Raw genomic sequence first — 25,235 nt, 5'->3', positions numbered from 1 at the left:
GGACGAGACCCGGGTTCGATCCCTGGAGAAGGGAGTGGCAGCCCACTCCAGTACTCTTGCCTGGAAAATCCCATGGACAGAGGAGCCTGGTGGGCAACAGTCCATGGGGTCGCAAAGAGTCGGACGTGACTGAGCGACTTCACTTTCTAGAACTCACACTCTAGCAAGTTCAGTACACGAAGGTTTAGACCCTGAGAGTCTAGAGGTCCAGAGGTTCGATTCTCAGCCAGGCTCTCTGGAACGCTCCGGTCTCTCCCTCACAGCCCCAAGGAGGTTAGTGGGGATCCTGCCGCGGACCTGCTTTCCCTGTAGCTTGAGGACTGGAGGGGCAAGAAGTTTTCCTTGAAAGCTTTTTACTCTCTGATGCTCATGTCTCAATGGCCAACCCTTCTGCAAAGGAGGCTGAAGAACATAGTTTTTTAGCCGAACACATAATCCAGGTGTCTCTTAGAAGGGAAGCTGGGGAAAGGACATTAGACAGATTGCTCTCAACCTATGACATGGTCTGTCCAGAGACCAGGCCGAGTGAGCGCCAGGCCTGCGGGCAATGCGGAGCTTCTTCGTGTGTGGGCCAGAGACCCCGCCCTGGTGTCCCCAGCACTCTGACTCCCTGAGACTGGGGTCTTGGGGTGCTGGGTGTGAAGCGTTTCCCAGAGGAGGCAGCTCATAGCAGAACGCTGAGTGCGGAGCGAGAGGAGGTGGGCACACATCCTGAGTGATGGTCAAGCTGAACAGGCTGCTTGACTTCCTGGAGGCTCAGCTCTCCCCTGCCAGGAGAAAATGCTCACCCTTACTCCCAGGAGGGCCGACGAGCCGGGGTCTGCGGACGCCTATTGGCTGGGAGCCTCGCACACGGTACTGCTGACTCAGTGTGCCTGTAACCTGAGGAGCCGGGGTCACAGGCCCACGCCGGCCTAGGGGACCACCGGCAGACGTGAGGTGCTGGACCTTCACCTGGAGTCCCACATGGTGGGTGCTGGGGTCGACGGCCACAGGGTCACTCCCAATGCCAAGTGGCGCCTTGTGAACCGCTCGGCCCGGGGCGCGGGTGGGAGTCAGATTTCGCGCGGTGCGGGGCCCTCCCTGCCGCAGTCCGCCCGCCCGGGGCTGCTTACGTGTCTGCTCTCCATTTCAGGGGTTTCACTTTTATACTGGCTCGTTTACAGATGTTTGATCAGGTGTGAACTTCTACCAAGAAGACTATAAAAAGGCAATTTAACCAGGGAGTCTGAAATGCCATAGGAGGGGTCGGCCTCTACACAAATTACGTACTGGACTTTAAAAATGAACAAAGTTGCTCTTTCTTTCTCATTTCCTTGCGAAGCTCCTAGAAGGAAAGTTCAGGAGTTCACTTGGCCTGTTCTGGCGACTGTCCCAGCAGCCACACCGTCCTGCCTGACCTCAGTTCTTCTCTTTTCCTGACACAGCCTCTCCCTCGTGCTCACCAGGCAAACACTTGGGTATGTTTTCAGGCCGGGCTCAAGGGGCAACACTGCCTCAAAGCCCCCATAGCCAGGAGCCCCTGGAGGAAGCCCTCCTTCCCCTGGGCTGGGGTAACCCTGTGTGCATCTTTATCGTAAGAGCGTCAGGCGCTAATTGAGAGCTTACCATGTGCCAGCCACCGGTCTAAGTGCTCCGTATATGTTCGCTTCATGCTCATGAAACCTCTGTGAGCTCAGAACCCTTATTATCCTTAGCTTACAGATGAAAATTGAGGCACAGAAAGGTTAAGCAGCTTGCGCAAGATCACACAGCTAGAAAAAAAGAGCCGAGGCAGGACAGGCATCCGGTCTGTTAAGCAGTTATAACCCGTACAAGATAACTATTTTAATAATGCAGTTCTCAGGTTTTCTCGCTTTGATTATAAGGATTTTCCGTCAGGGCTCTGTCTTATTCCTCTGAGCATATTCAGCATTCTGTCTTGGATGACTGAACGCGTGAACAAATGAATGGGGACACACATGCCAGCATGGGAAACAAATTCAGACCGGACAGGAAACTTGAAAATGATGAGAGATTACACTGTGGCTCCAGCTCCAGCTTCTTGCCGCAGTGAATGCTGTTGACAATTTCCTGTGACTTCTTTTAGGAATGCCAGCATGTATGCATGTGCTTTAAAGAATTCATCCAAGCAGGATCACACTTGAACACACTCTGTTCATTCCTAGCACATACAGGGCTACTTTTAACTTAGCAAGAAGACTGAAAAGTGTTTCCCATCCATCCACCCATCCATCCATCCACCAACAGACGCTTGAGTTTCTTCCACATTTTGGCCATTGTGGATAATGCTGCTGTGGACGGGGCTGTGCAGACACGTGTCGGCATTCTTGGTTTTAGATCTTTTGGGTGCACACTCGGAAGCAGGACTGCTGATATGGTAGCTGTCTGTTAAATCTTTGGAGAATCCGCCTCACCCTTTTCCCCGGTGGCTGCGCCATTTTGCGTCCCCACCGTCAGTGCACAGGGTTCCGATTTCTTCACACCCTCACCAGCACTTACTGTTTTTATGCTGGGCTCCCAGGCGTGATGGGTGTGGTGTGGTATCTCGTTGTGGTTTTGGGCTTATGTTATTTTATTTTATTTTTGTCCGTGTGGCATGTGGGATCTTAATTCCCTGACCAGGGATTGAACCCATGGCCCCTGTAGTGGAAGCTCGGGGTCTTAACTGCTGGACCACCAGGGAAGTTTCCTGGCTTATATCACTCGTCATTCAGGAAAAATCATCCTTCGTTCTGGGTTTGGGTGGGAGTGTTTTAAGGAGAAATGACAAAAGCAAAGTTCTCCGTGGGATGTGGCTCAGGGTATGTTTGTCAGCCAACGTCTGGGCCCAAATGAGGAATCCGACCTTTAAACTGGCTGGGAAACCCTGCACCACCCTGCCAGGCTGACCCCCAGCGACCTCCCCGGGGATTCCTGAGTGTTAAATCGTGCCCTGACTCTGGGTGGGAACGGCCTGCTCTAACAAAATACTGGCGACTGCTTTGTGCTGGCGTTTATGGCAACAGGAGAGTGTTCTTCCAAGTGTCGGGGTCAGGCGTGGGCACGCCTCCCCGGTGGGGGTGGACTTGCCCCGGGCAGCGGAGTCAGTGCAGACAGCGGACCCGCCTGTTCTGGGGACCCTGCATCTAGCTGGTGTTTGTGATGCTTTTCTTTTTCCAAAAACACTTCCACATTCGTCACTGTATGTTAGCCCCTCAATGGTCTTTGAAACTAGGGGCGATAAACCCACGTCTCTCATGGAGCGCTCTCCACAGGGAATGCAGCTGGTTAGCAGAAACGCCCCTAGGACCCAGCCTCCTGACTGTGGGCCAGTGATCCATCTGACAGAGATGGTCCCCTCCCAGAGTTAAGAGTTCATGCCTTTTAAGAGCCTGCTTTCTTCAGGACTTTTTCTGGCTTCAAGCAAAGTACCCTGTCGAGCAGCGGCAGACAGTAGCTTGTGTCTGGCCCTTTCTCCGTGGACCCTGATGGTAAAGACCAGCTCGGTGAGGATGGGCACAACCCTGGGGCCTCCCTAACCTTGGCAGGTTCCACCTAGTACCCCTCAGAAGCCTTTGAGACCAGGGCTGGTTAACTCTGCTCAGCTTAAGGTTAGAGACCTCTGCTGATGACTCTCACGATGGTTAAAACCAACGTCTCCAAACATGAATGCCGTAGGCTGAGGATGCCCTGGCTCTTCTCTTGTTGCTCTGCGTAGCTTGAGTCAGGGATCACGGGAAGTTCTATGTCATCGGAGAAGGTCTCTGGGTGACCAGTGGCTCCCTGCTGGACTTCGGGTGGCCTGAAGTAGATAGAGGTCTGGGTGGCCCTCCCCAGGCTACTTGCACAGACACGAGCCCACGCGTGGCCAGTCTGTCTGCTGGAACTTGCTCGCTGCTAGCTGAGTGGCTGAGGGCACCGGGGCTCATGGACGCAGCAGGTGGGCGCCACTGATGGACGAAGGCAGCCAGCTGCGTTTGATGGCGTCGCTCCACGGAGGTCATCCCCCCGGCTCAGGTGGCCCCTGCTGAGTGTGAGCCCCGGGGCATGATGAAGCTGTTGTTCCAGGGACAGCGGAATCAGCGCCCGGGAGTTTCAGGTTTCGTGACTGTCAGTGGGAAAACAGTGAAGGTTTCCTCAAATAGACGTGTTCACAGAGTGTCCTTTTCTGCTTTAAAACAAAGAGGAGAAAAACCCACCTCATAGGCCACCTCGGACATGTTATATACTTACTTGCAAGATGTACACCTTTGATTGATTATTTATATCTTTACAGAGGCACCTTCTTTGTCAAGGATACTACGACTAGAGGAAAGAGCTTTGGTTTCCAAGGAAAAATAATCGTCACTCTTAGGTGACGTCACTCTTCAGAACGACTCCCCAGAGCCTACTTAAAAATTATAGACCCGAAATGTTGCCTTATTTCTTTTAAGCCAGAGATACCCAACGTTAGCATGACTTAAAAATAGTTTTTAATTAGTGGGTAATGTTACGTATGAGATGCCCTTCCAAAGCATCTTAGCACTTTACAGCTTCTCAGATGATACCACCCTGTGAAAGTGTGTTCGTGAGCCCTGGGCTGACACCCCACGCAGAAGCTCCTGAAGGGTAACCAGAAGGTTTCCTCCTGTGTCGTGCTCAAACGCAGTTCAAAAATAAAGTCTTGCCCTCATTTCATTCCATCTTTACTGAGCCAGAGGTAAGAGAATTTCATGAGAACGTTTGGAAGTAACTGGAGACTTGAGGGATATTTAGAATATGGACCATCTGAGGGTGAAGACAAGGACTGCTGAAAAATACCTCCACGAATCTGTGAGTTGCATTCATCAAGGAAATGTGCTGCACTCATTCTTTCCTCTCCTGAGTTATTAAACCAATGTGGGAGTGCCACGACTCAGGTTAATTTCCGCAACTCCGTCTCTTGCCGTATCTTGCGGGGAATGCAGAGCCTGTGGACTGGCCAGCAGCAGAGCGGGTGACGCTGTGGTTGGCTGGAGAGCCATCCATCCTCAGGACAGAGCCCGGAGCCGTGGTCCTCAGCATCCTTCCCGTTGTGGCTTGGTCAGAGGACGGTTCCCGCCCTGGACTCGTATGCACCGCTGTGTGCAGACCAGCTCCCTGCCACTCAAGAAAACACACCTCCAGAGCAGTTAGGGTGAGAGATATTATTATCAGAATAAACCCACCACTCCAATCCGGAAAATGGACGGCCAGCGGATTTCAGTACCTGGGACACTATTAGCACCGGAGTGTTGGAGCATCTGTGAGGGACCCTAAGTGAAACAGGCTGTGTGGTGGCCTTGCCCTCCGCCTCCTCCTGGGCAACATTCTAAACTCCAGCTAAAGACATTGCGCGGTGCGCTTCCAACCTCCTGGAGAAGCCCAGCTCCACAGCCAAGAGCAGCCTGCGCGAGAGAGGCGGCTTCAGAGCTCCAGGGGAGGCTTTAGGACCAGGAAACCTATAGCTGAGGGAAGCTTTAAGCCAGTACATAAAAGTGGTTAATTTTCAAAAATGAAGCTTTGATGTCCCATCCAAAAGTTTTCAAAACAAGGTTTGATTTCTGTAAGTTTTGCTCCAAAGGGACTTCTCTGATAAACAGACCTGTCAACATGATCAATTACTATTTGGGTAAATATTTTAAAGAATTGTAAGAAATTACAAGAAATAATTTATTATTCTATTCTGCCTCTGGACGGCTAGTCCTTGGACGACAGTGACACCATCTTGCTGGTTGTCTCTTGACCCTGGCTGTCTCGGGCACATGCCATAGAAGTGTGGTGCATTAAACGCTAGTTCACAAACCTCGCAGAGGCGTCTTGGCTGTGACAGAACTCTCCACTTAAGACAAAGTTTGCAAATTAGATGGCTAGGACCTTGACGAGCTAACCCCAGGGCAGCTGTTCCCCACCCTTGACTGTGCGTTACTCACATGAGCTGCCCAAGAAAATATACAGGGTGCCACTTAGAATGGAATTTCAGAGAATGAGTGATTTTTTTTGGTAAGGGACACACATTAAAAAGTTATTTGTCATTCATCTGAATTTAAATTTAACTGGGCGTCTTGTGTTTTCCTTTGCTGAACCTCACAAGTCAAAGGCTTTAGAAAAGGTTGAAGTAAAGTTCTCACTTTGGAGGTGTGGCCTGGGATGGGGCACCAGGGCTGGGGTTTCAGAGGCTCTCCTGGTGACTGTTCTGCAGCTGGGGTCGCGGGCCGCTGTCCTGTAGGGCGCATTTCAACCTTGAACCTGTTCTCATGACCTCCAGTTGGAAGCGTCTGCGCCTCCTTTCCGCGGTATCCCGGGCCTTGGGACCCCAGGGGCCAGTGGCGGGGGTCTGTGACACGCAGGAGTGGGGAGAAGTAGGAGCTGTGAGGCGACCTTGACATTTCTGCCCTTCCTGAGACAGCGGAGCTTTACCCTGGGAACTTCTCCCTGTTAGAATTCTCCCGAAAAGAAGTGTCTGTGCCCAGGTGCTGGGCTCCTTGGCTCATCTTGCCATCGCAGACGCTGCTCCCGGTTCTGCACGGTCCTCAGAGGTGATGCTCAGCCCCTGGGCACCCTGAGTTCTCGAGGGGCCTCCTACACCCGAGTCCCCACACTAGGGCACCCCACAACCCAGGGAGGCCTCAGATTAGGAGGAGGGCCAGGCTTTGCTGGTCCTTCCAAGTTTGATCGTGTGTGAGAGCCTAGTCTAGGCCTTAAACCCCTCAGACTCCCCACTGGAGACTGCTGCTGCCTCCTGGGGCCCAAGCCCAGCATCGGGGCCTGTCAGCCAGGAGCAGGCCTTGCAGGGTTTGTTGTCCCAGGTGGAATCCGCAGTGGTGTTTCTCTGGATTTCTGTTTGCTTTTCTCTGCTCACTTGGTGGTGCCAGTCACATGCCTGAACTGTGGAGCTTGCCACGGCCTTGGGTCTAAGGTGGGTGAGGCTCCTATGAGGACAGTGCCCAGTGGGAGGACGGGGACTCAAGTGCGAGGTTAGGCCTGGCCCTGGGTTGCTTTGAGCTGGACACCACGCCTCCCTGGCAGATCCACAAATAAGACACAGCACTGTGGATGGAGGCTGGAACCCCTGAGGGCAAGCCAACGCAAGCATAAGATGGTGGGTTTCATTTTAGATTTGTACAGTTTGAAATCCTGATAGCATGATCAAACGGTAAGATCTAGTAATCATTGGAATCATGGCATTAAACACAGAGTTCTGAGCTCATTTGTCTAGAGTTTAGTTGAAGGTGTCCATGAGTCCTCCAAGGAGAAAAAACGGGCTCGGTGCTCACAGATGTCAACCACACAGAGGAGAAGCCGGGAGCGGCGTGATGATGCCCAAGGCAGGAAGACGCGCCGAACAGCCGTCAGCCCCTGATCACGTGTGGACCCTGAGGACCACTGCTGCGATGAGGTCTAGGATGAAGGCACAGCATCGTCTGTGAGGACGGGACCGTCTGCCATCTGATAGGCGCGTGGCTGATGGAGGGAGGCTAAACCGTTAGATATTTTTACGAGTGACCTATCAGAGGTGCTCATTTAGAAAGAAACCAGATAGTGTTTTCAAGGATGTGAGCTCTGTAGGAAAATTACCGAGATGTCCTAGCCAGAAGATAAACCCGGTCTTAATAAAGACTTCTGCAAGGAGGCCGCCGTGGAGGGAGGAGGCCAGAGCTTTTAATTTGAGTTGGAGTACGAAGTAAGACTCCAAAAGATTAAGTGGAAGGAACATATAGTCCTGGATATGAACAAAACAGCCCTGCGAGAAGCCCAGCGCTGGCAGAATCCTCGAGCCTATTAGCAGCTAATTAACTCCTGTGCTAGCTCGGGCTGACGAGACCGACGGCCTGGGTCACGGCAAATCCGAGAGGGGACAGTCCCTTCTGTCTTGTCACTGGGGGAATGGAAACGGGAGACGTGGCTTTTTTCTTTTTCCACGGCTGAAATTCATGACAACAAAGGCTATGCTGTATGGCAGATCTGTGAGGTTAAACTTTAAGATCAACTCTTTGGTATCCTCTGAAAAAATGATTTGAAAAACGACTTGAAGAGAAAGTAACAAAATATAATGCTTAAAGGCAAATTAAAAAAAACAATTTTTGTCAGAGAACGTGACTCATAAGCACAGTTGTGTTATTTCTAAGCGTAAGTACATTTATAGATTCAGCCAGCTTTCCCAGCTTTGGCTTCGGAGCTGGTGTTCTTTGACTAGTCCTTGAATTTAGTAAGGAAACTTATTTAGTATTATGAACTATTAAAGCATTGTTTAGAGGCAGTATATTTAGATATAAAGATGAGACTAATTGTATCAAAATCCCTATTTTTTAATTTTGATAATGATATTAGATTACCTGGGGGAAAAGGTTAGGTATACTTTCAGACATGAATTTGGTTAAATCAGTATAGATGGGAGCAAGTTTTAATAAAAATATGGATGATTATGAAATGCATATAAATAGTATGCTGTTTCATTAAATATAGATATATATATATCCATGTTATAAAATAAACTAGTCTTAGTTATTTAATCACTTGAAAAGAATTCCTAGGTTTTAGAATTTTTGAGTTAAGGATTTTTTTGCAGCTGGAGTCCCTATTTTATAGAACATGGTTTTCATAGGAGTTGGAATCCTCATCTGGTTAATTTTCTTTAAAATTAAAAAAAAAAAGCCCCACATTTGACTTCGACATTAATTGTCATAACTTTTAGTAGAGAAAAAACTTTGAGGTGCTACTAAGAGTAGAATTCATAAAAAGTACTGAATATTTTTTATAACATTTACCCTAGAAACTGAACTTATTTATTTTTAAATAACACTGCTTCTCTGTTACGTAGGAAAAATTGGTGCCAATATGAGTAATTTTGTGGGAGTGAACAGAAAATGAACAACAGCAACGGGCTAGCAGGTGAAGAAATGCCCAGGTTCAGATGTGACCGATGTGGCTACAGCAAGCTATGTACTTGTGTAAATGTGCTCCAGCAATAATGAGGTCAGTTTGAAAAATATATTGCTTATAACTGAATTAAATCAAAATGAAAAATTTTACAGTGATTGTTAAATGCCAGATTGAACTGATCTCATTAAATGTGAAATTCAAGTATATTTAGACTTTTGCCTAAATTTTAATACATGAAAATAATGAGACGTGAACAGAAGACTTGGAAAAAGTTACTTCTAACTTTTTTTCTTTTAGCAGTTTCTCTTTTCACAGTTTAGATGTATTTTCTGGAGTTGGATGAAGTAGCCTAGCGTGTGAGCCTCCAGCGTGCCGTGTGTCTCAGTGAACCAAGGATGAGTTGCCGGTGTCGGCCCTGGTGGTTTGATGTGAGCATTTTGCTCATGACTTTTCACCTTGTGCAGTTATCTTTATGTGTGAGTCAGGCTCACAGAGAAGAAAGAGCTCATTAAACTCGAGGAGGGGCTGCAGTGGCGTGGAGTGAGCGTAGACGAGGTTTATACGAGGTTGCCAACGGAAAACAGACTCCAGTTCTGGGCTTGCAGTACCCACAGCTGCAGTTTGCGTCCAGGAGGGTGCTGCGCTGCGTGGGCTGTGGCAGCTGTCGCCTCCTCGTGGGCACTGATTCATTTTCTGCTCTTCCGGGCGTAGTCTGGCCAACAGTCTCCAGGAAGACGGGTGAGCAACTGCGTGCTGTTTTTGCTTCCTGTGGAAACCCACGGAGAATTCCAGGTGGAGAATTCCCACAAGCCGAGGGAAGAAGGCCAGCCCCTCCTCGTTTTCAGACCCCATCCGGCCCAAATCTACTCTATTTAGATACAAGTGCAGGCACCAATAGAGTTTCCTTAATCCCCACTACTAGGGCTTATTTGAGAAGCTTTCCCTCCAAACAAAAGTAGTCACTTTAAAGTCCTTCTCACTCTGGCGACCCGATACCAGAAGACAGACTAATGCTTATGTTTATACCGGTTCATAACATGAAACAGTTCTGCAGTTGCCTGTTCTAAGTGTCTAGAAACCTGCTGTGTAGTGACGCAGGGGGCAAGGAGAGCTGTGTGCACATTTGGGAAAGGTGCTGCGGTGGGCGGGTGTTTAGTGAGAGGAGAGGAGAGCAGAGTCCGTGAAGCATGGGTCCAGCTGGCACTGCAGGTAGGAAGGCGCTGTGGGGAAAGTCAGCAATACACACAAGAACCATGCCTTTCAGCACAAATGCTTCAGCTAACCAGGCGCTCTTTGGTAAAGAACCCTCCTGCCAGTGCGGGAGATGGAGATGAAAGAGACTGGGGTTCAATCCCTGGGTCGGGAAGATCTCCTGGAGGAGGGCGTGGCAACCCACTCCAGTACTCTTGCCTAGAGAATCCCATTACAGAGGAGCCTGGTGGGCAACAGTCCATGGGGTCAGAAAGAGTCAGACATGACTGAAGCGACTTAGCAGGCAAAATTAAAATCTCCTTCAGTTGAGTGGAGCTGGAAAGACTCTCATTTCTCTTCTCTCTAGCTGAGCTCACTTGGCCTACATGCTGTTCAAGGTCTCTTCAAGCTCTAGATAATTTTATGAGTTAGTAACTTTTCCATTTCTTTGTTTTATTTTGAACGTTTAGAACACTGTGTTCCTTCACTGTGAATTGTGTGGCTGGGAATGCGAAACAGGGATGTATCCAGCCCAGCGGATTGGGAAGCAAACTACTTTCATTATCTTAATTCCTTTAAAACATCTGCTTTAAACCTGTGATATTTCATCTAAGCTGATTTTGTGGGTTTCTCCTTGTTCTGTCTTCGGTTGTTGTGGAAAACAAAAAAGCATTTTTTCCGTAATGAAAAATGCTACCTTTCCACATGTATTAGTTTTTTCATGGACGAAGCAATCTTTTCGTGAACAAGAGATTGTTATTCTTATCGGAATTGGTGGATAGCGCTTTCTTTTTTAAAAAATAAATGTATTTTTAATTGGAGGATAATTGCTTCCCGATATTGTGCTGGTTTCTGCCAGACATCAGGGTGAATCAGCCGTAGGCATCCATGTGTCCCCTCCCTCTTGAGCCTCCCCCCACCTCCCAGCCCATGCCACCCCTCTAGGTTGTCACGGAGCACAGCATGGGCTCTCCCTCTTGCACGTGGTGTGTATGTATCTCCATGCTGCTCTCTCGATTCGTCCCGGCCTCTCCTTCCCCCAGGGTCCGCGGGTCTGTTCTCTCCCGCTGAAGCAAGAAGGACAGGCTCAATGCCAGCGCTGCCTGAGACCAGGAATTCACAAAGGAGCTGAAGTGCGCTTTCATTGTGCAAAAGCTTTTAAGTTTAATTAGCTCCCATTTATTTATTTTTGCTTTTATTTCCATTACTCTGGGCGGTGGGTCATAGAGGATCCTAGTGTGATTTATGTCGGAGAGTGTTGTGCCTATGTTCTCCTCTAGGATTTTTATAGTTTCTGGTCTTACGTTTAGATCTTTAATCCATTTTGAGTTTATTTTTGCATATGGTGTTAGAAAGTGTTCTAGTTTCATTCTTTTACAAGTGGTGGACCAGTTTTCCCAGCACCACTTGTTGAAGAGATTATCTTTCCTCCATTGTATATTCTTGGCTCCTTTGTCAAAGATAAGGTGTCCATAGGTGCATGGATTTATCTCTGGGCTTTCTCTTTTGTTCCCTGGATCTATATTTCTGTCTTTGTGAAAGTATCATACTGCCTTGATGGCTATAGCTTTGTAGTATAGTCTGAAGTCAGGCAGGTTGATTCCTCCAGTTCCACTCTTTATCAAGATTGCTTTGGCTATTGGAGGATTTTTGTATTTTCATACAAATCGTGAAATTATTTTTTCTAGTTCTCTGTCTCAGGGGCCAGTCCCCGGGCCAGTCCCCAGGCCACTGCCCCTGAGCAATGCTAGGGAAGAGGCCTCATCATACGCCATTTCCTTATATGAAGGGGAGATGCGAGTCTCCTGGTAACGGGTCGAGAGATCGCCCTCCTTCATGTGGACAGGGCCCGAGGCAGAGGGGAGGAGTCAACTCTGTGGAAGCAACTCCCTCACCAGCTGAGAAATGGAAAGAGGGTCACGTGCAAATGAGGAAGCACACACCTTTCTGTGACCTGCCCTCGAGACACCTCCACACGGGCATCTGGTTACTGAATCATCATCACAGCAGAGCGATTCCAGGGGCGCAGGTGCCTGGAAAGGCCCCCCAGCAGCGATCTCTCGCCAGCAGACAGGGATTTGGAGAGTGCGTTTAACTCCGCCGGGCTTCAGTCGGAGTCGGTGGCCTCGCAGACGCTGAGAGCCGCCGGGGCGTTTCAGCACGCGCGGTGTGTAGGCCGGCTCCTTGGTCCCAGGACAGAAGCAGGGAAGGACTTCAGTGTCCGAAGCAAAGGCACTGACCAGGCACCTGGTCTAGTGTCGAGCTCGGCAATGCACAAAGAGGTAACTGCGGCTTGCTGTTGCCTCCTGGAAAATTAGGTTTCCTGATCCTCGTGAAGTAAAATGTGACAGTTCCAGCACCCGCCTCTAACCTCGTCTCCTCCCCGTCATCACAAGTGCTCATCACGTCTCTGAAGCACGTAAGGCAAGTTGCAGTCTAAATACAGAGTCTGCATTGCTGACAAGGTCTCAGGGGGAGCTGGACACAGACCTACTCTGAGTACAAGGGACCAGCCAACTAAACCTTTGGGCAGAGTCATCACAGACGAGAGTCTGTCTCCAGCGTTCGCATCACATTCCACATTCAGAGATTTCTCAGAGACGCCTTTTAAAGCCACTTTGCTTTGTAATATGCTTGCAAAACTTGCTGCCCTGGGGAAGCTGATCTCTGAGCTTCCCCTAAACCCAGGGGCCACACAGCCCTCCCCCTGGGGAGCGCCGGGCTCCCCAGAGAGCACAACCACCCCCGTGAGCCAGCTTCCCAGGGGGCTGGGCTGGACCGCCCGCCGCTTCCTCAGAGCAGGACACAGGAGATGAAGCGATAGAAGCGAACGTGAAATAAAAATTAAAGCGCATACGGAGAACACCACGTGAAATGGATCCTTATAAAACTGTCTGCAGCGGGGAGAAATCAAAGGGTTTTATTAGGTGATGAGAAAACGCTGTAAACTTCATGTGAAAACATTCCAAGGTCGGGTCTTGTGTTGCATAAGAGAGGAATTATACTAAGTAAGACTCATTTTAATCAAATACACATCAAGGAGCTCAAATCCCATTTGTACCTGGTTTGAAATTGGTTATTCACACACACACACACACACACACACACACACACACACACACACACCCATTCCACTCCTCAGCAACTTTGCAGGTGCTGTGCTAGGGACAGAGGCGGCCGCATTCGGGGGTTTCAGATTCACTTTTGTGTGAGGCGTGCAAACAACTCCGTGTCCTGGGAGGCAGTGCTCCCCACTGCAGCCAGTCTCCCTTCTGCTCACCGGCATTTGCACGGAGGGATTCAGTCCCTTGCGATGGCCACATTTTGACCAGGAAAAGAGGCGAGGATTTCACGGGAGAACCAGGGCTGTGGGTGGGAATGTGGGCTTTCCCTTGGCTCCTCCCTTTCCAGATTCCCTGCAAGATCCTCTTGGAGAGGGGTCTGCGGTCTGCTGGGCAAGCACCCCCAGACGCGTTCCTCCTGCGTCCCTGGTGGCCAGTGAGGAGGAGGCAGCGGTTTGCTGGATAATCCGTCCTGGGGAGGATGGAAGACCCTTGATGGTGGGAGGGGGGCGGCAAGGCTGAGGAGCACGGCCTCCCCAGTGTCACACTGCCGTTCGCGCTGCGGTGGGGCCGCCCGGGTGGTGAGGAACCGAAAAATCCTCCAGAAGCCGGAGCGGTGGGGCCGGGGTGGGCAGAGCCCCGGCTCCCCAACCTGGCAGCTCTTACAGTGCGCGGGGTGTGGCTGGGGCTCAAAATGACAGTCTCCAACCCACCCCTGGGAGTTTATGAGGCGCTCGGGGGGAACCGGGCACTGAAGGCTTTCAGCCCCCCGCCAAGGTGGTCGAGAAGCAGCAGGTCAGAGCGAAGGAGGATCTGGGCGGGTGAGAAGGCGGAGGGCAGCTAGGCAGAGTCTCGTTGGCGGCTCCCGGGAAAGGACAGCAGCTAGGGGCAGAGGGCCCAGCGTTTTCTGCTTGGGAAAGACCGGAGAGGTGGTGGAGGGACGGAAATAAGAGAATGTGAACTTCTTTAAGGCGTCTGAGGTGAGCGCGTCCGACGGCAATAAGAGGGAAAATAAAGTCTGTGTGGCGCACGCGCCCCGGGTGCCTGGACCTTAGGGTGCTGTTGCTTAGTCGCTCGGCCCTGTCTGACTCTCTGTGACCCCATGGACGGCAGCCCACCAGGCTTCTCTGTCCATGGGATTCTCCAGGCAAGAGTACTATAGTGGGTTGCCATTTCCTCTCCAGGGGATCTTCCCGACCAGGGATCGAACCCACATCTTCTGCATTGCAAGCGGATTCCTTACCACTCAGCCAGCCCAGATCTTTAGGAGAAGAGTCGTAATTTGTTCCCGATCAGTCCTAACCAGTTCTTTTAAACCGACAAAGGCAGGCTGGAGAGGAGAGTGGGAGACAGGGTGTGTTTTCAGCGGTCTGAGTCTTTAGTCCACAACCCGGCCCCCAAGGAGGAAGGGCGGGCCGAGGGTTGGCCTCTCCCGAAACCCCGGGTCTTCACACGCCTGTTCAGGCCCACTGGCGGCCCACTGGGTCACTCAGCCGTAGCAGGGGCTTTGGGGATGAGAAAGCGTGTGCATGTCCAGTTGGCTCTTTGAGATCCCATGGACTGTAGCCCACCCGGCTCGTGGGACTTCCCAGGCAAGAACACTGGAGTGGGTTGTCATTTCCTCCTCCCGGGGGTCTTTCCGGCTGAGAGACAGAACCCGAATCTCCTGCGGCTCCTGCATTGGCGGGTGGACCCTTTACTACGTGAGCCGCCTGGAAGCCCAGACAAAACCTGCAAGTGTGTAAAGTAAGTCAAGTCTGTAGTCCGTGACGAGTGGTAGGGGAGCGCGTCTGAGCAGGGCTGGCCCCACCCACCTTCTCTTGCTTAGGGGCAGTGACCCAGGCACTGTGCTGCCTGTTTACAAAACTGCTGATTCATCTTGTAATCAAATGAGGGTAAGATCACCCAGGTCTCTGCCCTCGACACAGGCTTCCATTAGGCTTTCCTGAACCAACACCGTTGATTCTGGCCTCTCTTGACACACACCTGGGAGCAGTCCTCTTTCCTTGGTGGACACAGCAAGAGGCTTTGGTCTTCCCGGCAGGGTCGTGTTCTCGTGTGACTGTCTGACTGTCCCTGACGTTTTCTGCAGTCCAGGGGGTGTCCGCCCACTAGCTCTGAGGTCCAGGTTGGCACTTCCCTCCCAGGTTCGGTCCTGCCCTGTCCTGCCAGGCCCGGCACATCACTCAGCGGGTCGTATCTGCCGGGGGCTGTAGGAAGTTTTCTTCCTTAAGGTCCAGGGAGTTTGCATGTGTGCCAAAGACGAAGAGAACCAGATTTCTCCTACAAATGGTCTCTACAGTCATCTTCCAGGAGCAGGCGAGGAGACCGAGTTTCAGTATTTCTTGTGAAAATTCTTTCTTTTATCTTCTTTTAGGCTCTGTTTTCCTCTCTCCCCTGTGAGGAGCCTAACCAAAGTTTAACCATTTAACATTGCAGCTTTCGTAATTTTGCTTTTGTATTTCTAAGGCATTAGGTTAAAGTTGTCCAGAGTGTTCACCTTGGCACCTCAGTAGCAATAATATACCCTCAGCTCAGCATATAGGCAGTTAGTTTGGTCATGTCCCATTGTGATGTTAAGAAACCAGTTTTCTGAGGCAGCTGTAATCCCCACACGCAGAGCCACGGCGATCCCGTAACACCAGCTCAGGGATGCAGACCGTCAGGGGCGCCCGGGGAGCCCGTCTTCAGTGGTGCAGCCTGATGGGGCTTTCCCGCCCTGCCATCAGCAGTCCAGAAACACGTCTCCCTTCTTGCGCGGGTTCAGCAGGCCCGCCGTGCGGTGCTGAGGAGCGGAGTGCAGGGAAAGGTCTGTGCCCCGGGTGAGGATGGTGCACGGAATCAAAACCTCACCCTGAAGTTTCTGTTCAAACAGCAAGGAGACCTACAGCTGCTGCGTGTTTGCAGCTCGTCGGGTCCAGGCTCCTCTAGGTGTCAGTGTGACACAGGGAAACGGGCTATGACAGCCCGCGGCAACGAGGGGAGACCTCACACTATTCAAAGGGTAAAGCTTACCTGATACGCCGCAGAAGGCGACACACAGCCTCGCCCGGAAACTGGTTCTCACCTTCCTCAGCGTCAGTAGCTCTCCTGTCGGTCAAGCCAGACCGTGGCACCCAGCGCGCGTCCCGGGGACACCCACCACCGACATGGAGGCGTCCCTGGAGGCAGCGCCCGGGGTCAGCACGCCACTTTATCCATGTTGCATATTCTGATAGACTGGCGTCCACTGGCACACTCCAGTTTTCTTTCCTACGTCCACCTGTGTGTTTCCCAGCACATTCATGCCGTCCAGTATGAATCCAGAGATTTCCACTGCAGAAGAGAAGCGTTGAAAGACAAAGCTACCACACATCTCAGTTCGTTAAACTACCTTATCTGACTCAAAGCCTGCATGAAATTCTCTCTCCTTTCTTCTGTGTTGATTCTGATCTTCTGACTGATGAATGTTTATTTCCTTGCTTACTCGTCTCTATTTGATGCCATTTTCTTGTAACTTTTTGTCTTGTCTCCTGTGGTGCTGGCTGTGTGGTAGACACTCCATCAATATTAAGGATATACCTGGCCTATAATCTTCTGTTTGTTTTTTCAGAGTGACAGTGCAGCTGTAGTTAAGAGGTAAAATCCTGGTTCTGCCATTTCTGAATTTTATGTAACCCTGTGAAATTACCCAACTGTATTATAAAATGGAGTTCGCAGTATATGTCTCAAAGTGTTGCTATGAGGAACCAGAAATTAATGATGTAATGTACTTAGAAACATGCGTGGTATGTAGTCAGTACTTAGTATATACCAGCCATCTCCGTCATCATCACCACCATCACCACCATCACCATCACCACCTCCACCATCATCACCTCCACCACCATCATATCCCTGAGTAAATGCCAGGGATTCAAAGATGAATCTGTCTTTGTGCCCACGTGAGCCCCACAGTCTAGCGGGAAGTGGATGATAAAAACCTTAAGAAAGTGCTGCATGCTGCTTGGGGGATGTGCTGAGCGCTGTGCTCGGACACAAGCGGAAGCTGAAGGACGGTCCTGGCTCTCACTAAAGAAGAAAGTTCCAAACTACCAGGCTCCAATCTCCTTTGGTTTCCCGCAGATTTACTAAACATGCCTCTGTGTTTGAAGGTCCTTATCTGAAAAATGGAAATGCTCTGAACCTATTGGACTGCCCCTTGGATTGCTTAAAAGCACACTTATAATTTGTCTTGACATCTATGACCTGCACTTACATAGTGTTTCATGCTTGCAAGTCACCCACAGGCAAATTTTGCTCTTTCCAAATTGAAAAAAAAAAAAAAAGACTGATTCTTTGAACATCCATAGAATCTCATTAATTTATAATGCAGAACTTGGGATAATCTGGGTGGACTGGGCTAATGTTGACCTTTTATGTGGTATCTAAAAAGGGTTTGGCAAACTAATTCAGAGAAAGCAGGACTGGGAGAACGCTCGTCTCCTTAGAAAGGGGCTCTGCTCTAAGCGGTGTAGAAGCCTCCTTTGGGAATGCTTACTGTAGTCTTCCACTTTCTGATTTGCAAAACCCAGTCACATAGAGCCTCTGATTTTCATTTGATTTACATGTGAACGATATCAAGACAGAAATAACAGAGGTCAAGGGTAACATACACACTGTCAGTGTCCTTTAATCTATCCAAGAAGATGGGCCTTCTTCTACAAACAATGCCAGAGTTTTAGAAAACTTCTTTTAAAACAGTTCGTTCGCTTTCAAGTGCTCCAGTTGCTACGGGGCTTCATTAATTCAGACTGTTCTGCCCTCTAAATGACTATTTATTTTCGGTATTTTTGTCTGTTTGAATTGTGTAATGTAGTGGTTCTCAATCTGGGGTGAATTTGTCTACCAGACATTTAGCAATTTCTGGAGGCATCGTTTTTGGATATTTCACCTGGGGGTTCTGTGGACATCTGGTGGGCAGATGCCAGAGATGCTGCCAAGCGTCCTGTAATTCTAGAGACATTCCCCACAATAGAAACTTCTCCAGCCCCAAGTGTCAGGAGTCCTGTGGTCAGCAGAGCCTGCTGTGATGTGTGACTCACATTGCTGATTACTGCGTCGTGTCCCCACAGGCGAAGGAGCAAGCGTGGTCACTCCCTGGCCTGCAGGAGACCGCACCTGCCGCCGGTGAAAGGACAGCGGCCCCCGCAGGTAACCTTTCCGTGAGATTAGATGTCGATGAGTGAAGGGAGCGCTGGCATGCGAGGCCTGTCGTCGTTCTCATCCAGAGGAAGTCACTGTTCTCATCCAGAGGAAGTCACTCTTTCGTGAGGGCCTGTGTTGGGTCAAGTGCTGCTTGAATACCTTTATCTGATTGGCTTTGGGCCCTCCTCGCCGCAGGCCAGAGAATCTTTCGGGCCTCGGCCCTCAGCCCATTGGCCATGTGCTCTCCTGCTTTGCTTTCCAAAGCTCGTATCGGCCGATAAAGAGAAACCTGAATAGAGGTGCCATTCTGTGAAGCCAGAGCGACACCGGTCGCGTGCGCCCGTCATTAAAATGCTTTGTGTCCTGTGGTGGCTTTTAGAGAGATCTTCCCAGAAGAACCTGCCCTCCTCTGAGGAAGAAACGTTTAACAAGCTCGACGAGAAGCAGGCTGAGAAGACCCCTGCGTCTCTAGCTCAGAGAAGTTCCGCCACATTTCAGACAGAAAGATCCCGCGATGAACCAGGAGACTCTGCCCTCAGAAATTCCGCAGAGCCGAGAGAGAGTGAGGACGGAGGAGACATTTCATGCCCAGGGAGGCTGAGCCGACAGCACGCTCACAGCTCTGGGGCCGAGCGAGGCTCTGCGGATACAAGTGAATGTCTGGTGTTCAAAGGGGAGGCAAAGGGGCTTCGCTCTAAGGGAGAGCCTGGTGAAGGAGGAGCTGAAGAAGACGGAGGATCCGAGATGCCACACAGATCAGGGCCGGCCAGGAGTTCACGTAAAGAGCAGTGTGTTGATAGAACAAAGGGTGGCCAACCCCACGAAAGGTAGGGTTGACAGCGTTCGCATCCCCAGCCTCCGTTTTCTGTAGCTCTAGGTGCCGTTGCAATTTAAGGCCACACTGAAGGATAACTGGAGGGACTCTTCAAAATGACGGTTTAGAAGCTGCTTCCCCAGTGGTGTGGATTTTTCTTGCCATTATTTTTTCTTCTTGCTGTGACATTTTCAGGCAATTTATCACTTTCTATGTCTCCTTCCAACTGACAGACAGATACGGTGATTGCTAGCGATCACATTTTATATTTTCTAAACATCAGGTAAAAGTTTCTTATTCCCAACAACATAGAGCACATCCTTCCTGAGATCAATGACTGAACGATGATCAGATTTTGATCAGATGGTACCTTCGCTGCTTCCCAAGCACTGTGAGGACTGAGTTCGAAGCAGGTTATTTAATGCTTCGTCCTCATCTGCGAAGTTTCACATAGAAATTCAGGCAATTACGCAGCCAATTAAAATGAATGAATCGATGCTGTGATCAACCAAGAATCTACTTGAAACAAAGAGCACCCAGATCCAAACATCTATGGTGTTTTTTAGGGATTGAAGATATAATTCTTATTTCCTTTTTGAATAATGCATTTTGGAAGCTGTTTGTAGAGAAGTCTAATTTTTCAAGAGTTAAATGTAAACACTAATGTTCACAAAGGAAGTCCATCCCTGAAGAGATGGGTTTAGTACAGTCTGGAGGTGTTGGAAAGTGGACATTAGGTCAATTCTTTCACCAGTAGAGGCTCCTCTCGCTGCTGGTACTATTCAGAGACCATTGCTTTTTTTTTTTTTTTTTTCCAATTGCACTTTAATGCGATGGTTTCCCTCTTCTTTAAGGAAGAAAGTGAAAAATGAAGATCAAATTAGTTAGGGAGTCATAAAATGACTGCTTGTAAAGGGTCTGGGGACTAACTCGGGGTTGCCATGAGGTCATTAGGGAGCATCTCTAGGATGTGGGCCATCTCCAGCTACTTGGGACGATGGGGTGCACGCAGCTCCATCTCACCCCGAACTCTGACATTGCCAGCTCCCTGTCTTGAAGCTTGTCCCATCACTAAAGCATCGTCGCGAGGAAGCTTTCCTGCTCAGAAATGTGACCATCTGAGAGTTTTCTCTTGGGAACGTTGAGAGCTGTGGCTGGATTCTATTTTCCAGGAGGGTCAGCTCCGTAAAAGCCACGCCCCTGTCACGAGCCGTGGGAAAGGCAGCGACAAGACCCGTCTTGCAGAAAGCTGATCCAACAGAGGCCTCGCGAGGCGGGAAGAGGAGAGGCAGAGAGGAGAGCTTGGTCCAGGAGGAGAACAAGAAGAGCAAGATAGACATGGCGAGTAGAGGAGCTGGGGGCCCGCAGAGCACACTGCGAGCCAGCCGCGCTGTGGACTCCCTGCAAGGCAGAGCCCCCGAGCCCTCTGGAGCAGAGGCCCCCAGGCAGCAAGCTCTGGAGACGCCCCTGGGTAGGAAATGACTTTGGTTCCAGCCCTTTAAAGCATCTTAACCTTTTCCAGCAAGCATTTCTGACTAAATGTCACTTAGACTAATGTCCCGCAGGAGACCTTACAACGTATCGATACCGTTTGTGTTTGTAACTCCACCACCGTTTTGGGGGGCGGTGAAGAGACAAGTACCACCATGAGGAATCTTTCCTAGCTTCTTCATTTTTCAGTGTATTTATGGTGTGAGAGGAGAATGTCCTCATCAGATCAGATGCCCAGAGACCAATGTCATTATCTGAATCTTAAAAAAATATGAACTCTTGGCAGAGTGCCTAGCACAAGATAAATGTTTCAGGATTACATTCTGAATAAAAGCGAATTTCTAAAAGCAAACTTATTATCGCCTCGCTTCCCCCTGTACCCTTTGGACACATGTAAGAAGCTGCATGCAGTAGGTGATTAAATAATGAATAAATGGAGAAATGAATAGGTTCATGGCAAGAAAAGTTTTACAGTAACTCTGGAAAAGTGAAAAGTGTACTGGAAGAATATGAGTAAGTAACTATGTATTTCAGGGCCTTCCAAGCTGGTGCAGTGGTTAAGAACCTTCCAGCCAATGCAGGAGACACCAGTTTGACCCCTGGGTCAGGAAGGTCCCTGGGGGAGGAAATAGCAACCTACTGCAATTGTTGCCTAGGAAATCCTACGGACAGAGGGGCCTGGCAGTCTGCAACCCATGGGATCACAAAGAGTTGGACACGACTTAGCAACTAAACAACCAAGTGTGTAAGAAGAGACCTGCTGTAGACTGGGGGTGAAACGCTCAGGCTGGGAGCCCGAGAGTGGGGGAAATTTGTGAGCTGGAGAATATGCGCTTGGCCAGTGTTACTGGGTGCTTTGTTTCTCGTCAGGAAAGATTCATCTTTGAGCTTTGTGCTTAGTCGCTCAGTTGTGTCCGACTCTCTGTGACCCCAGGACGGTAGCCCACCAGGCTTCTCTGTCCACGGGGATTCTCCAGCCAAGAATGCTGGAGTGGGCAGCCTTTCCGTTCTCCGGGTGATCTTCCCAACCCAGGGATCAAACCCAGGTCTCCTGCATTGCAGGTGGACTCTTTACCAGCTGAGACACCAGGGCAGTCCCTTTAAGCTTTAAATGTGTATTAAATAAAGGCCAAAATATTTTGGAAAGTCATGTTTAGTAATATCAAACGTTTCAATGACGGAAGAAATTTTTCATTTTTTTCCCTCTCTACGTTAATTAAAATTGCGGACTTTACCAGTTGTGCTTTAAAAAAAATGGGTCAAACAGTGTCAGGGGTCTGAGTGTAAGTGACTCAGACTTGGAAGTATTACTTGTTGGGGCATTATATGGAGATCTTTGATTGTTTTGTTGTTTCTGAAAGCGGTCCCGGAGAAGGTGGGGACTGAGGTCCTGACAACCTTTCTGAAAAGTGTCAGGTGTCACCTTCATGATCCACAAATCACGATACGAAATGAAGATCTATGTTCCCTGGATCTTTAGAAACCCAGGGGGCTGCTTGCGTTTTGCTTCTAAACGAGCACATTGGCACGCGGGCCGCTTCTCACCAGCCCTTCTCCTCTCGCCTCCCAGCCGACGCCCTGGCACCGCCCGCGCCCTTTGACCACCGCATCGTGACAGCCAGGCAGGCCGCCGTCAACAGCTTCTACACCGTGAGCAGGACCGAGATCTTGGGAGGGTGAGTGCCGCTCCTCTTCAGCACCCTCTTGACAAGGAAGAAAGCGTGCTTGCGAAGATGCAGGCCTGTTTAAATTCCCACATGGTTTATCTTTCTATTTTTACTTTCCTTGATTTTTGCACTGATTTTTCATACTTTTAAATTTATATTGGAGTATAGTTTATAATGTTGTGTTAGTTTTGGGTGTACAGAAAAGTGGTTCAATTACATCTATATATCTATTTTTTTCCGATTCTTCTCCATTACAGGTTGTTATAGAATACTGAGTGGAGTTCCATGTGCTATACAGTAGATCCTTGTTGGTTGTCTATTTTATATATAATAATGTTTATAGGTTAATCCCGAACTCCCAATTCAGAGCCACGCCACCTGCCTTCCCCTTTGGTGGCTGTGAGTTCCTTTCCTGGGTGTGTGAGTCTGCTTCTGGTCTGTGAACAAGTTAGTCTGCACCGTAGGTTTGGCCCTCGTCTGTGCGGGACGTCACGCGGCCTTTGTCTGTGTCTGCCTGGCTTAGTTCACTTGGCACGACCGTCTCTGGGTCTCTCTATGTTGCTGCACATGGCGTCGTTTCCTTCTCTTTACGACTGAGTGAGAAGCACACGCTGGGATCAGGACTGCCGGGGGAGACAGCAATAGCTTCAGACTTGCAGACGACACCACCCTTAGGGCAGAAAGTGAAGAGGAACTAGAGAGCCTCCTGATGAAAGTGAAAGGGGAGAGTGAAAAAGTTGGCTTAAAGCTCAACATTCAGAAAACAATGATCATGGCATCCGGTCCCATCACTTCATGGCAAACAGATGGGGAAAGAGTGGAAACAGTGGCTGACTTTATTTTTGGGGGGCTCCAAAGTCACTGCAGATGGTGACTGCAGCCATGAAATTAAAAGACATTTGCTCCTTGGAAGACAAGTTATGACCAACCTAGACAGCATATTAAAAAGCAGAGACATTACTTTGCCAACAAAGGTCCATCTACTTAAGGCTATGGTTTTTCCAGGAGGCATGTATGGTTGTGAGAGTTGGAGTATAAAGAAAGCTGAACGCCTAAGAATTAATGCTTTTGAACTGTGGTGTTGGAGAAGACTCTTAAGAATCCCTTGGACTTCAAGGAGATCCAACCAGTCCATCCTAAAGGAAATCAGTCCTGACTGTTCATTGAAAGGACTGACGTTGAAGCTGAAACTCCAACACTTTGGCCACCTGATGCGAAGAGCTGACTCATTGGAAAAGACCCTGATGCTGGGAAAGATTGAAGGCAGGAGGAGAAGGGGACGACCGAGGATGAGATGGTTGGATGGCATCACCGACTCAATGGACATGAGTTTGAGTGAACTCCAGGAGTTAGTGATGGACAGGGAGGCCTGGCGTGCTGCAGTCCCTGGGGTCGCAAAGAGTCAGACAGAACTGAGCAACTGAACTGCACTGAATCTATATGCCACACATTTCTCATCCCCCATCTATTGGCAGACACTTAGGTGACTCCCATGCCTTGGCTATTGAGAATAGTGCCGCTACAGACAGAGGTGGACCTGAAGAGTTTCATAAATGTTTGTCAGTCTCACCTGGAGAACCAGAAACATCATATACAGTTATTTTAAGTGATTTTAACCATTTCTGAAAACTGTTGCTGATGCCAGAAAGGCTGATGAGGTGACTATCTGCCGCGTTTCATCTGCTTCACTTCCCGCGTTGTCCTGTCCGGAGTGAGAGGAAAGCAGTGTGAGTCTCCAGGAGGTTTAGAAGCTTGAAGGCTGAGGAGCAAAGTGTAGAAATGCGTGAACGCTGTTTATCTCATGGCACATTTTAAATTTTTTTTTTATCATCGCTGGTTTTCCATTTGCACTGATACCATGTGAGTTTCCATCATTCGTTTCAGTCGGTGACGTGCCCTCCTGAAGGACTTGCTGGCAGGACACCCATGCATATTCCCTCCCTGAAGAAGGAGGAGGCGAGTCACCAGGGAGGAAGGGCCTTCCTCTCCTACTTCAGCCACGACCCCCGGTGAGGTCTTGTGACTTCCAGGGTTGACTCCCACCAGCAATCTATGTAAAGTAAGAGGCAGAAAGCAGGAAAACTGTCCATGTATTCAACACATAGAAATTTACTTACAACCCAAGGAAGGCACGTGTGGCTCTTAGCGTGCGCGTTTCTGCCTGTGGTCAGGGGTGCGGCTGACTCTGCAAAGCCCCTCCTGGCTTTTCTAGTCTCATGGCTCCTCTGCCCTCCGTCACAGGATGCACCCGAACTTTCTCCTCCTTGGCCGGCTGATGGTGGAGAGGCCCCCCTGCCTGTGAGACGGTCGAGGGGGACGGGGCTTCTGGAGCAGGCAGCGGTGCCTGGGCCCCCCTAGTTTCACGGCAAGCATTAGCTTATCAGGGTCTCGAGGCATGGGGGTGGCAAGCCAAGCCAGCCTCCGTTTCTCTAAAGGAGGAAAGTTATTTGCAGGAGCCACTTTGGAGCAACCCCAGGGTTTGTGTGTGTTTCTGGTTGAGGTCCCTCGGTGACTCTCAGAGCCTCTGGGGCAGCGTGGGGTCTTCTCTGGTGGCTGCAGGTGGGGCCACCCGCCCATCACCCCGTCCCGGGCTCAGTGAGGAGCTTAGGGGGGCAGTCAGCTGGGCGTGCTGGCCTCGTCAGCAGGGACCTCCTCTCGGTCGGGGGTGAGTCGAGGTGCAGCCCCTTGTCCTGCAGAGTCGGCAGGGCCAACCCCGTGGGGCCGGGATCCCGGGGCCCCCACGCTGCGGCAGGCCCCCGCATTTTCCCGGGGCTCCCTCCCCACCTGTGGCCTGTGGGGTGATTAGAGTTGCTGCTCACCGTGGTCAGTTATTCCTAGCGTGAGGTTATCAGCCTGGCGGGCCAGCAGGGACCCTTGAGGCCACCTCCCACCCCAGGCCTTGCAGGGTGAAGCCTTTCAGAGGGACAGAAGGAGGTGCTGAAGCTGAGCAGTGACGTGGCACCACGGTTGGGCCAGGCCGAT

The 25,235-nt window shown here is 50.1% G+C and overlaps 1 protein-coding gene across 1 annotated transcript in view; it reads left to right on the top strand.

Annotated features, from left to right (window-relative positions):
• Positions 1 to 25,235, top strand: part of MYLK4 (myosin light chain kinase family member 4) — an 84,773-nt gene that overhangs the window by 43,684 nt on the left and 15,854 nt on the right. The window contains exons 3-4 of the mRNA XM_052649803.1: positions 18,209 to 18,287; positions 22,157 to 22,262. Of these exons, the coding sequence (XP_052505763.1) occupies positions 18,209 to 18,287; positions 22,157 to 22,262 (185 nt within the window). The remainder of the gene's footprint in view (positions 1 to 18,208; positions 18,288 to 22,156; positions 22,263 to 25,235) is intronic.

This window comes from Budorcas taxicolor, chromosome 11 (assembly GCF_023091745.1).
Source record: "Budorcas taxicolor isolate Tak-1 chromosome 11, Takin1.1, whole genome shotgun sequence".
In the NCBI taxonomy this organism is placed as follows: Eukaryota; Metazoa; Chordata; class Mammalia; order Artiodactyla; family Bovidae; genus Budorcas; species Budorcas taxicolor.
Note: the sequence above shows the minus strand (reverse complement) of the source record. Positions and strands in the feature narration are given on the sequence as shown.